The sequence below is a fragment of the Fundulus heteroclitus genome, unplaced genomic scaffold (assembly GCF_011125445.2).
Source record: "Fundulus heteroclitus isolate FHET01 unplaced genomic scaffold, MU-UCD_Fhet_4.1 scaffold_9.2, whole genome shotgun sequence".
Classification (NCBI taxonomy): Eukaryota; Metazoa; Chordata; class Actinopteri; order Cyprinodontiformes; family Fundulidae; genus Fundulus; species Fundulus heteroclitus.
The window spans coordinates 493,850-507,722 of record NW_023397361.1 but is presented as its reverse complement, the minus strand read 5'-3'; the positions used below and the strand labels follow the sequence as shown (position 1 = coordinate 507,722).

General features: G+C 38.3%; 1 protein-coding gene across 1 annotated transcript; it reads right to left on the bottom strand.

Annotated features, from left to right (window-relative positions):
- Positions 1-271: 271 nt before the first annotated feature.
- Positions 272-13,873, bottom strand: bco1 (beta-carotene oxygenase 1). The gene is made up of 11 exons (XM_012863929.3): positions 12,921-13,873; positions 12,696-12,824; positions 12,427-12,556; positions 12,037-12,184; positions 11,801-11,951; positions 4,854-5,074; positions 4,434-4,691; positions 4,211-4,316; positions 3,475-3,569; positions 943-1,054; positions 272-774 (listed from the first exon to the last, which is right to left on the bottom strand). Exons 1-11 carry the CDS (start codon positions 12,976-12,978, stop codon positions 620-622), a joined length of 1,563 nt encoding a protein of 520 aa, XP_012719383.2. The 5' UTR covers positions 12,979-13,873; the 3' UTR covers positions 272-619.

Here is a 13,873-nt window from a genome sequence, read left to right as displayed (position 1 = left end):
GTTTGTTTATTACTTTAAATTACCACTTCTACATTTTGTTCTGGTCTCCAGCATTTTTTTCCTTTTGTCTTAGAATAGTCCCCGTCGGTCTCCTCAGGATTTTAGCTTCCTTTGATTAAATGCCTCAAAAAGGTCATCGGCGGTTTGCGACGAGGAACGTTCCAAGGTCTCTGATTGCAGGAGCAAATTTTGCCGTGAAATAACATTTAGTTATTATTTTCCTTATCTATCTTGGTGCAGGTTTAATAATAAAAATACAACTCCATTTGTAGCTTTTACATTGGTTTTTAATCAAATAATGTGCAAATATTCAATAACAATAATACATACATACACGTTCTTAAAGTGAAGTTGTTATCCATGCAAAAATAGCAACATATATCTTTCTTTAAAAGCAGAAATGATGAAAAATGGCTTTCAGAACATCATTTCTGAAATGATTTATTCAGGTTAAAGGTCTAACCCGGCACACAAGATGACATGGTAACAGGGGAAGTACGATATATTGACTGACAATGGAAAATGGGAAAATGACCTGTGTGGTTATACAAAGTCAGGATATCCAGAAAGATAAATGCATGTTTGGGGTGCAGTAAACTGGAAGCATGTTGTTTGTTGATCACTTCCCCTGTGGAATGAAAATCCCATGCATATCCTTGTAGAGCTCAGCGCTGACGTACGCTCTAGCGACTTCCTTGAACGTTCTTCCATCGAGGATCACGAGAAAACTGGACTGGCCTGGATTGGAGTTGATGACAGATGACAGGACAACTCCTGCGAAATGAAAATTTCAAAGTTACCCTTACAATACAGCAGCAGAAAAATAAAAGAAGTCTGAGGCGCAAAATATTGCGAAGTCTCGTATACACAGATTACAAGCCCACAAGTCAGTGTAGACTGATATAAAGGTCCAGGGTGACTTTCGTTCTCCTCTAGACTCACCATCGTCCTCTGATTCTCCATTTGGCCTGGGGACAAAAATGGGCTCTGATGGCCAGCAGTTTTCTTCATCCCAGTAAAGCATCGTCTTTGTCTCTGTGTCGAACTTGGCAACCTAGATAAGACAAATGTCTCACAGTAAATATTTGAAACATCTCCACCTGTGAAACATTTATTAAATAGACAGTAATAGCTCCCAGAAGCCACAGTCTGGAGTTACTTACACATATTACCTTTATTACTTCTGACACAGATTATATGTACCGTAGATATTATTTATGGCCTATACAGCAAGTTCAGAAAAAACACTCATGTTTCATTTTTATATTTGTTGCGTTACAATCACAAACTTTAATTTATTTTGTTGTGATTTGACATAAAAGACAACACAAAGTAGGACATATCTGCCAAGAGAGAGAATTTTTTTTTTAACATTTAAAAATATAAATCAAATTTAAAAAGTTTGGCATGCATTTGCATTCAGGGCCTTTTATTCTGATAACCCCAAATACAATCCAGTGCAAACAAATGCCTCCAGTGGTTAAATAAGAGCCCACTATTGTGTAATTGATTGGCTCAGAAATTGTTTTTGAGAACCTTAGCGGAGATCATAAAGATCAAGGAAATACGCTGAACCGGTCAGAGATAAAGTTATGGAGAAGTTTAAATCAACGTCAGGTGATGACGCAGTATTTCAAGCTGTGTAATCTCATTGAGCGTTGTACTTTGAAAAGTTGGTCATTGAGGAAAATGAGAGAGAACAAAACGCAGAAGAAGCGACCATCCTGGATCAGGAAGTAGCAAAGATTGGTAAGGATGAAGTAAGCAAGGCATCGAAAAGTACGAACAGTGGAAAGGCAGTTGGTCCTCATATATACCCGTGGAGGTTTTTATAAGAGAGAGCTGCAGAGTTTTTGACTAGATTGTTCAATTAGATCACAGAGGCCAAGTAGATACTTGAGGAATAGAGAAGTGTGTTGGTACCAATTTTCAAAAAGAAGAGAGATGTGTAGAGTTGTGGCAACTACAGAGGAATACAGTGTGTGTGTGTCATTCAAAGAAGTTATGGAAAAGAGTAGTGAAAGCTAGACTGAGGTCAGAAGTGAGCATCTGTGAGCAGCAGTATGGTTTCATGCCAAAAAAAAGTCCTACAGATGCAATATTTGCTTTGGGGAAGTTGTTGATGGAGACGCACTGAGAAGGTCAAAGGGAGCTGTGTTGTGTTTTGTGGAAGCATATGTATGCCACACTTTACAGCTTTTTATTTCTAAAATGTGTTGATAAATTTTAACACTGTGTGCACTTCCCCTTGGGTTGTTCTATCCCACAACCCTAATCGACAATATATTGAGGTTTGTGGTTTTAATGTCACAAAATGTCAAAAGGTTCAAGGAAGTATGAATACTTTTACTGGGCATTGTGGCTCATCTTCTGATAATAAATTAGCATAGTTCAAAACCGAATGTGTCGCTCTGTTGGCAGTTCATTCGCAAGACAGATTTCCACATGTACATACTGTATATGTTTTATTTTGCTTTTATCGAAGCATGCAAATTCACTGTTTATTTAAATATTATGTCAAAGCACATTGTATAACTAGTAAGTTTTTAATTATAGCTATATCAAAATTTAACTTATTAGGTTTACACCGCCAGGGGCTATTCCTGTCCTAGGAACGTCTCTGGCTTCCCCCAGAGGAGCTGGAAGAGGGGAGGGCAGAAGGACCCTTGTGTGTCTAATGCCTCTCCAACCTAGTTCAGAATAAGTGGAAGTAACAAGTATGAGTACTAGCATTTTTTCCCCCAAAGATTTCCTATTATTTTACCTTAAGTATGTTGGGGATAAAGACGTTGCAGGACTTTACTAACCGTACAAGCACCATTCCCCTCATTTGGTCTTCCCTTTGCGGAAGACAGACTTGTGACTTTTTGCTGACTCGGATAGCTTTCATGGTGTTGAAATATCATGAAATGAGAGAAATCTATCTCAGTCCAACACAAATGGCCCGTAATAAACTTCCACTGCGCTAAGATCATATTTCGATTTGCTAGATACTGAACGGGGGTCTTTGGGTTCTCGGTGAGCTTACGTTTAACCTTTATCTCACTGCCTTGTGATAACAGCTGATACATGCATGCTGTGCTGTGCTGAGTGCCCGGATCTCGTTTTTGTAAACCGTCATCGCTGCACGCTATCCAATTCCGTACATTAAAGTTGTTTTTCCACTTTCCATTGTGTCTTAATGTACAAGGGGCCCAGTGGAGCCATTAGCGTTTGTGTTGTGCCAACAGGAATTTCAGACATCAAAGCTTTAAGAACGTTGGGATGCACTAGCAGGGAATTGTCTATACTGCCACTTCCTTTCTACATTAGTGGAACGGTGTTGACAGGAAGAGTCTGTTTCCCAAAACGGTGTCCATAAAGCATATTTTCTTAAACATATCGAAAACAAGTCTCGGTTAACCTATTATGACATCTGAAAAGCCGGATGTTAGGGTTAGGGTTGTGAAAAATGAAAAGAACAAGGAACCTCACCTGTTTTGACAGTGCAGATTCCTCCACAATGTTCCCATAGACAAACTGGTACTTCTTGCCGTTGAAATCATAATTGATCCTGGGTAATTCAAAACCTAAAATCGGAAGAAAATAAGATTACCACAACGCTAATGGGAAGCCCCAGTGAGTAGCCAAACTGATTTTTACTCACTAAAGGTAGGCTCAAGATTGAAAAAAAAAACTAGTAGATAAACAAGGCACGAGGAGAAAGCTTAGTTGGATTCCAAAGTACAGGCAAAAGAAAAAGACCGTATCTGTAGTGGAGGGCGGGGAAGATAAAGAGGTGCAGCAGAAACAGAACAAGTGTGGTTGAAATGTGAAAATGGGTCATGTAAACACTGAATCAATGGAGGTACAAATCAGGGGGAAATGTGATGTAGCCCGAGTGTCCATTTCACGTGTTTCACCAAGGTATGCCCACTCCTTGACATTTTTTTCCACATTTTGTCCCACTACGATTAACAAACTTAAATATTATTACATTTGGATTTTATTTGATAGATAAAATCCAAGTACTGTGATAGCACAGTGATGTTTCCTCCCAGTGTAACTACAGCTGCTCTGTGCAAGAAACATGGCAGTATAATGCTTTAGATCAGCAGTGACATTGGTTTATCACATAAAATTCCAATAAATTACAACCAGAGACGGTGGCTGTAATGTGAAAAGGTTATGGTAAGATATGGCTCTGTGTATGAGGCATGGTTGGCTTTACCTTCACAGAGCACCTCTGATTGGCAAGTGAATTTGCCCTCCTTCTCCTTCACAGCACTGGCTGTTGTGTATTTGAGTTTCACCAGATTTTCTCCAACTCCAACACCCTGCAAAACAAAACAACAACAACAAAATAAACAACCTTCTTGATAAAACTACAAGTTTGTTTCCCCCCCCCCCCCAAATGCCATGAAATAAAAAATAAATAAATAAAAAAAACATACCTTGTCCGACTTGATAGGAAGAGCAAACCTTTTGAAACTTGGTTTGCTGTAGGCGCTGTCTTGAGAACCAGCGTCTTTTTTCAGGTTTTTCAGGTAGAACATGTCATAAAGTTTGTTATCATTGTAGGCGATGACGTCAAAGACCACGTGATCTCCGTCCTCAAAAGCGTTCACGTGATGATAAATGACCATGGATCCGGTGTAATACTTCATATCAACCTCTTTTCCAGTTCTTCTGTCTATTAGGTGGATCAGAGTCTAATGGAAAGAGAAGATGTTAACGAAAACATGACACCCCACCTACGGCCTCCCAAGTCACCCACAGTCTATAACACAAGCACAAATATACAGCATTTTTTTTTTTTTACATTTTTGCTCCATAAACAAAAGAAGGCCAACAAAACGGCGGCGGCTCCTTACATTTTCATCGGGGCAGAACTTCAAGCAGCTTGCCCAGTTCACCCCCCTCATGTAGGCCGTGGCCATCTTGAGGATGTCCAGCTTGAAAGGCTGCTCCACGAAGATGATGTAATTGTCCGTGAAGCCGATGCTGTGGCAGTAGCTCGGCGTGAGAAGAGATCGGCAGGAAACGGTGGAGATCGCCTCCACATTCTTCAGGGCAGGAACAGTCTTGCCTTTGTCTGAAAGGTGACAAACGCCTTCTTTAACTGTATGCAGTGGAGGATTTATATAACTGTAGGTAACATATTTCATCTGAGCTATTGTCCCATTCTATGTGGACGTGGGAATATATCCCAACGGCTTCAGGACGTCCTTTGTTGTATTTGATCTAGAATAGGGCTCATGTCATCACCCTAAGGGATTTAGTTGGTTGGTTTTTACTTTTTAGATCAACTGATTGTATTTTTTGGAATAATTCAGTATAATTGTTTTAAAAATATTGCCCATATATGTACTTTTATATTGATTGAACTCTCCCGCTGACCCCACCACCTGTGCTTTTCCTCCCAAAAAGTCCTCTTCAGATCGTGCCCCAAAGAGTTATTTCAAAGGGCCTGTCATCACTAAGTCTTAATGTTACTCACTTATTTAAGTGAAACTCCTCAAGACATCTCATATGAGTAGATCATAGTTTGTTAGTGACTTACTGGCTTACCTGGAAGGTAATCTTTATTATGTTGATTGCAGGAACAGACTGTGTCTAACCTGCTCCTAAATGTTATATTATCCACATGGACTGATAATAGTTAGCCAGGGAGGCGTGTCTCTCATGGGATATTATTACATAAATCGTATGTAATTGTATGATACATATCGTATCAGGCCCGATACCAGAGTCAAGTACTCATACTCGTACTTGTAAAAGCAACCCAATACCCCGAATCGAAACTTATCTTGTGCTTTGTGCTGTGAGGAAGGGCAAAAAAGGCGCCTTTTAACAAAAACAGTAGATAAAGCATTTCAAGATTACACATGACACAGAATTCAAAGAGTTTGCTGCAGCTCAACCAAGATTGCAACCAGTACCCCAGAAACATACCTAAAGCTCTTACTAAATTCATTGCCCTTGATGATCAGTCGTTTTCATTGGTCAATTATATTGTTAAGTTATGTGTGATCAATGAGTCCAAGTTTATTAAATACTCAGTATCGGTATGTATATTTAATATAATTTAGTGTCTTTTCATTTGTAGTACATTCGTTTAGAGGGGAATAAATTCAATTGAAAGATTTGTCTTTACAAAGTCACCATTGCCACACATATTGGTTCCCCCTCAGCTTCTTTTTCATACAACCCTCCTTTCTGTCAATAGCATACCACATAGTCTTCTCCTTTAACATTTCACAAGGTTTAAGAACAAAGATCTTTGATCTTGTACAATGTCTCTAGATTGTCCACAGTCTAGATCATCCTATGCTCCCTTCTCTCTAGCTCTCCACATAGGGTTTTACAGGATTGAGATGGATATATCCAAGACATAAGGGTGGTTTTATATCTTTTTTTCAGTATAATAATAATAATAATAATAATAATAATAATAATAATAATAATAATTATTATTATTATTATTATTATTATTATTATTATTATTATTATTATTATTATTATTATTATTATTATTATTTCAGAATAAGTTCAGTCATCTGGATTAAGAATGAGCTTCAGTTGTAAGAATGAATTCTAGTTAATTTCAAGGACTTTCTGTACTGTGTAAACGGCCTGGACAAGAGTTGATCTGTAACAGTAAATAACTCTCATGAGCAGAAAGATGCCAATAGGCATCTGACATATTCAGACACACACAGATAACGACTGAGAAGGGAGCAAACACTCAACCTTGTGGAACCCCATTGTGGACCGCCAGAACACGGACCATCACATTTAATAAACTGAGTTCTGATGCTGACGGAATATGTGATATAAGCAATTGTCTTTTCTGAAAGCCTTGAATGCGGAAATCTACATTTTAAGATTTCATGATTGACAGTCATGATTAAAGGCTTTTAACAAATCTATAAAAAGGGATGCATAGTGTTATTCCTCATGTAATTGTGCTATAATTGTTTCTAAAGCCTGACTGAAATTCTGCTGAAAAGGTATTACAATGTGAATGCTCGGTTATTTGTTCACTTATAAGTGCTTCAATAATTGAAGCCAATGCTGATAGATTGGATAGTGGCCTATGGTTACGTAAAACTCTTGGATCACTGCTTTTAAATAAAGGCAGAATAAAAGCTGACTTCCATAAAGAAGGGTTTTCATTATTTTCCATTGATAAAATGGTATAGAAGAGGCTCCGCTGAAAAAATAAAATACCCATTTGAAAAAGTCCAGATAAGTTAAATAAGTTTCTAAATTAATTTCAAAATCTTTAAGGGCTTGTATCAGATTCCTGAATGGAGAATGTTACAGAGTTAAAAGGCTGATATGCTTAGGACAATTCTTTAAATTTCCCCTAAATCGTAAGATTTAAGAAAAGATTTTCTTCTCTTCAAAAGTAATCATATAGCATGGAAAAAACATTAAAACTGACTCTAAAAATAAAAGTTACAAAGACAAATAAACAGACAAAGAGCAAAAAATAGACATGCTGCCATCTTGGATGAGTGTTTGGCCTGAAATAATGCTGAAGGATAATAACCAATGTCCAATGATTTATCTTCTGGCATAGGTTGCCAGATTTTTATGTAAAATGTGATTAAAAGCTTACAATGTTATGGGCTCGACACTGACAATTCTCAGATGAAAGCCCCAAATCTCCCCGATACTCCACCATACTCAACAGTGGGCATGATAGGTGTTTTTAACAAAAGGCTCAATCTTAAACTTGTTGAACACTGTGCGACTGTATACCACCTTAGACTAAACATTTAGTTATGAATGAAAACCTGAGCTTTAATAGGTGGCTTATAGTTGTTCAATGTGATAGATGCATTAACTGCTATTTCAGTGTCTAAGACCAAAGACGACCAAAGAAAAATATCTCTCTTATGCTATATATGTCTGATATATATCTATATATCTCTTCTTATCCCCACCCTCTTCTATCTTTTATTAACCTCCAACTCTAGTAATAGGAGCATAACCACCCGTAACTTACCGGCCAAATATTGTGGGACTGTTACCTCTGTCAGACATTTTAGACGTAATTCTGCAACAACAGCAAGTCAGTCTGTTCTCTTTCATCGTACAGTACGAATGTGGCCGGAGTTGTTATCAAAGTTTGACATCATTCAGCTCCTACATGTTGAAGTCCTGTATGAGTTTAGAAACCCCACAGTGAGCGCCGGACTTTGCTCTCTTGAGCGCATGGTCTCTGTTAAAGTCTCAGCTTTTAGCAAACTCTGCATGTTTGTAAAAGTAAAACCCAAAAGCCACTTTTATGGATTTCCATCCATAAAAGAAATGTTTCAGCATTGAGAACACCTACTGTTTGCTGTGGAGACTCGGCTACCCCAAGACAGCCATTTTTTTCTGCAGTTTACCAACAGTAAGTAAGGGATTTGGGATAAACCCTTGTGAATCATCCTATATTGTGTCTTGACCCAGATTATTTAGTTGTTTTCAAAGATAAGATTTCTCAAATTAGTCCTATACCTTCCACTACAGCGATAGATCCATCTACCGCGTTTTCATGCTCAGCTGTGTTAGAGAGATTTAACCAAGTTTCTGTCACCGCCTAAAAAGTTTTGCCGCCTGCAGCCTTCTTTTCGTTCCCTCGACAGCATCCCATCAGTTATTTTTAAGGATCTTAATGAATTCGGTACGTTCCAATATAATAAACTGCTCTCTGATGTCTGTCTGTGGCCCAGGTGCTACAACCTCTTGTCATAAAGTCTAAACTAATCTCTCTCTTCCTTCCAATTTCAAGGGCCATCTAAATCTCCCTTTTCTGTTAAAGGTGTTATGCAAAATATCTCATATCAGGGGGGTTTTCTGGATTTAAATGGTATTGGAGAAAATACTGTCCGGTTCAATAATGCAGCAGAACAGAGATAGCTCTCTTGGGGGTGTGTAATAATTTACTTTTTACAGTTTATTCTGCTTTGGGATCCCTTCATGTCTGCTCCAACCTGTGGGTACCTCAAGGCTACTATCATATATTTTTATTTTTTTTAAATAATACTTCCTTAGGGGCCTATTTTCAAAAAGCAGAATACTATTTTCCACATTCTTGCTGAGGACCTTTAAATCAACTTGCCTACTTTCCCAAAAAGTCATACTTGTCTTTGTGATTTTATTGCTTGTGTGGCCACACCACATTTATCTGAACTATTGCAGCCTAATAGTCTAAGCAGAGCTTTAAGGACCAACAATCAATAGTTGTCAGACACTCCTGGACTGTGGCTCGAAAGTAGTAGAGATCCTGTTTTCTCAGGGGTGGCACCTAACCCTTTGGACATTAGACTTGCATAGATTGTTGATCATTTTAAAAGTCTTAAAAAACACATTTCTACTCTGGTTTTTAATCTCAGTTGAGCAGACTATTTTTACTTTTATTGTGTTAGTTGTCAAACATGTTCTGCTTATTTTAGAATTTATTTTCTCTATAAATGTTTTATTATATTGTTTTATTTGACTTTATATTTAGCTGTTTATGCTACAGACGATTTTATACTTTTATAGCTTTTCAGATTCTCTATACAAATAAGCTGTGTCTTGACTAGACTAGGGTAACTAGTCTATTAACTACTCAGTAATAAAGGCTGAATGAAACAAATAAATAGTTCTGTTTATTTTATACAAAATGGGTAAAGGTGCCAATAAGTGTGGCAACAGGGGTTGTTTTTTAATGTTGGATTTTTATCCAACTCCGATGAGGGATCCATGAGGGATTAAGCGGTTTGGAAAATGGATGGATGGATGAATAAATGTATTCAAATTGAACGTTAGATTTTATTCTCAGTATTAGATTAATTCAAATTAGCCTTTTTATACACCTTTAGCGGGGATACCTTTAATTGTGGAGCTACAAACGCTTTGTACATCAGTCAATCCAGAAACTAAACATGAATAACTAACGGCCACTGCCCTAGGGTTTTATTTAATTTAATTGGCTCTATTTTAAATCTACCCGCAACTTTTTTTCCTTGATGCCTCAATCACTACTTGTGAGAAGTTTCTCAAAAAGTGGCGTCCATTAGACCCGCTGAATGGTACACCAGTTAATGTTGTTGTCTCTGTTGTCCCTGCTGGTTCTGCTGTTTTTGAGCAGGTGGAGCCAGTGTCTTTTTTTCGTATTTGAAACATGGTACTGGGAAAAAACAGGAGAGCTATCAATTGTCCCCTTGACTAAATCTGATTTTAATATCACTGGTCCTACTGTCCTGTCTTGTATTATCTCCTGTCTTAGCTCACGAATTTAGCCAATTGCTTGCAAGCATGATATCGTAAGGCCCTTTCTTAAGAAAATCTCACTTGGTTTTAGCTAGTTTTTAAGCCTAATTCTGAATTGCCTTTCCTTTCCAAGTAATTATAAAAAAAAAAAAAAAAAAAAAAAAAACAGCCATTATATCAGATTATATTTTTGAAAAATTTCAGTCTGGCTTCAGACTGCGACATCACACAGAGTCTACCTTACAAAAAAATCATAATGACATTGCTATGTTCGTTAATGGTAGGTGCCCTGTTGTTTTGGTGCTGCTGGACCTCACGGCAGCCTTTGATACGGTCGATCATTAGGTCCTTCTGTCTTGCTTATGCCACGTTAGTATCGTGTTTTAGTGATAGACAGGTCTTTCACTGATAATAATAATACAATATCTTCCTCCTGTGGGCCTCTGTCATATGGGGTCCCACAGGGTTCCATTCTAGGTCCCCTCATTTTTAACAATAATAACTCGGCACCACTCGTCTTTACACCGTTACGTCGATGATCTTCAGGTTTACCTGTCTTTAAAATCAGGTAACAGTCACATTCAGCACCCTCCTACTGAGGATATATATGCAGTAAAACACTTATTAAACCAAGCTTTCTTTTTTTTTTATGAACAGCAGACCAAGCACATTTTGATCAGTGAGAATGCTGCCATTGGCATCAGTGGTCTGAATTTCAAATTTAGTGACACTGTGAGAAAAATAGATTGAGACATTTTTGACAAGGATTTTAAATTCAACAAACAAGTTGATTCAGTCCTCAAATCAAGCTCTTACCACTTTTGTCTTTTAGCTAAAGTTAAACTTAAAAAAAAAAACATATTAATGTTAAAATGCTGTACGTACTTTTATCAAAGCAAGAATTGACTATTGTAATGATCTTTATTTTAGTATCTCCTAGTCGTCCCTCAAAAGGCTTCAATTGGTCCAAAGTGCAGCAGCACTTAACTGACACTTCCAGCTGTTAACACATCACCCCATTGCGTCCTCTCTCTACTGGCTGCCTGTCCTTCTCAGAATATATTTTAAACTTTTATTGTTTGCTTTTGAAGCTCTTTATGGTCTGGCTTCACACTACATTTCTGATTTATTAAGTTTGTGAGTGGTAGATCTCTGAGGTCATCGTTCTAGTTCTTCTCAAATGTTCCCAGAAATAAACATGGAGGTGATCGGGCCCTCTCACTTATGGCACTAACTCTGGAATCACCTCCCTCTGATCCAGAAATCCAAACTTAATACGATTTTATTAAGATAGGCTTTTTACTACTCAGCAGCACCGTGGCAATTTAATCCAAATTTCTAACTTGTATTTTATTTGTTTTATCCGTTTTTTTAATGATTCTTATTATTTTACTGAGCACTTTGGCTGTCTGGTTGGCTGTTGTAAAGGGCTATTTAAATGAATAAATGAAATTAAACGAAGGAAATATCGCACTGTATCATATATCTTATATCATGTGTCAGATATATCATATGGTGTAATTTATTGTCAGTCAGCAGAGCACTTTATGAAGATTTGCCAACCTACCTTTGGCTGAAACAGCCGGGACTTTAAACAGTATGTATTTGGTCTTGCCCTTCTCGGCTATTGAAATTCCAATGTTGTAGGCATTGCCTTCTTTGTCGTAGTGCGGATGAGAGGAAGCCAGATTAACGGGCAGGTACTTCATGTAGTCCACCTGAGAGATAGAAAGCAGCATCAGATCTGCAGAAGATGTTTCTCATACTGCCATCTTCACAATAAAGAAGACCTCCTAGGGTTACCTTGTCTTGAGTTTCAAGGGTAACGGGATCAATCTTGCGGATGTAGTTGGTCTCAGAAGTGGCAAAATAGTCATCTCCGTATTTGATGATATTGCTAGAACCATTGTCGGTAAAATCTGGCACAGTGTGGTTCAGAAAAGTGATCGCCCTGGAAAAATAAGGTTTTGTCATTTTTGGGCATTGCTATACAAAAATAAAGTGATAAGCTTCTTTGACGCTATCCTTTGTTTCCAGTCATTGTATGAAGTTATTGCATAGCATTACACAAGAACCTGAATACAGCCCTATTACAGGAAAACTTAAAATACAGAATGATCAAAAACAGAATCAACAATTGAAACAAAACAAAAAACTGTAATAAAAGAAAATAAAACACAAATGCATTCTCACTTAAAGATGAAGTTTTTGCTAGGGTCTGGATATGCCATTGTCCCCATTTCAGACACCACTATTCTGTCTGCGCCCATGTTAGAGTTGTAGGTGTCACTCCTAAGGAATCTGCTCCTGTGGGTCATTTCTCCTGTAAGGTTCAGGGAGGGGAAAAAAGATAATTAGGTTTATAATAATAATAATAATAATAATAATAATAATAATAATAATAATAATAATAATAATAATAATAATAATAATAATAATCCGCTGTTAATTGCCCAACTAACCGTCCTTGAATGAGAAGCTGGTCATTAAGGACATCCCGTCAAACCAGTGCTCATAGCTGGTCTCCCCCACAGAGAAGATCCCGGGTCCGTTACGCAGCAGGGTTCCCTGCAGCCAGTCGGGGATCGTCCCTGTTCACAATCAAAAACAGAAAAGCCTAGCCGATCAGCAAGCGCTTTGCGCATCACGTACCGTTAGAGGGTTAAAAAAAAAAAAACAACATCGACCTTTAACTTCCGCCTTGCAGGGCTCTGGCCTCTCTGTGGCGTTTTTGGAGAAGTCCATCTCGGTCAGTGGAGAGCGGCGAGGCGCAGCGGTGCTGGAGGCAGGACGGCAGCCAGTGAAGAGGCCAGCACTCCCTATAAAGCCCTCGTCCTGCGTGTGGGGGGGGGTTGGCAAAAACACGCCTTATCTTATCCGCCTTATCCGTGGGTCACTGTCTCAATCTCTTCCTTGATATTTAAGAGAAAATTCTGCGGCTCCATTCTCGCTCAAACATGCGCGACGTGCAAGATTTTTAAACTTATGGTCCCACCTCGCCGCTAGATTTCTCTTTAAGGTTTCTGAATCCGTTTGCGTTCATTTCTTCAGGCCATAATCAGTGCATTACCACAGCTGAGGAAGTTGCTCCAACCTGGTAATGTGGGTCTGAGTCTTTGGTCTTATCTGGCCTTGTGACTAAGATTGCAAAGGTGCTTTATGGCCTGATATCACAGGTCTAAATGTTACCTGTATTCACTCTGTGTGCTCTATACATTTCCAAATTACGCACAGTGGAACAGGTCCTTCGTGAAATGTTGTGAAGCAATCAGGCAAAGACTAACTCACCGCATGATGATGGTGTAAAGTCTGGCGCTCTCTGTATCTAGGTGCATCTAAAGGCTTTGGCTCAGGGTTAGGAAGGCAATAAAGTGCACATGGAAATTCATGACTGCGTGTAATATAGTAATATAGTCTATAGCCATGTGTGTAAAGAGTCTACTGTTTCAGCAGTTACTGCTTTTATACCAAGTGATCAGAACAACAACTGTTTATCCACCTCAGGCTTTGTAAGACAACTTTGTAATGGGTGGCATGTCTCAAGCTGGTGCACTAATTACAGGGGACACATTGGCCATGTTCCCTTTTTCCTTTGTTAAAAGTGTTTCTAACAAGCCCTTATACAGTCATATTCAATAAA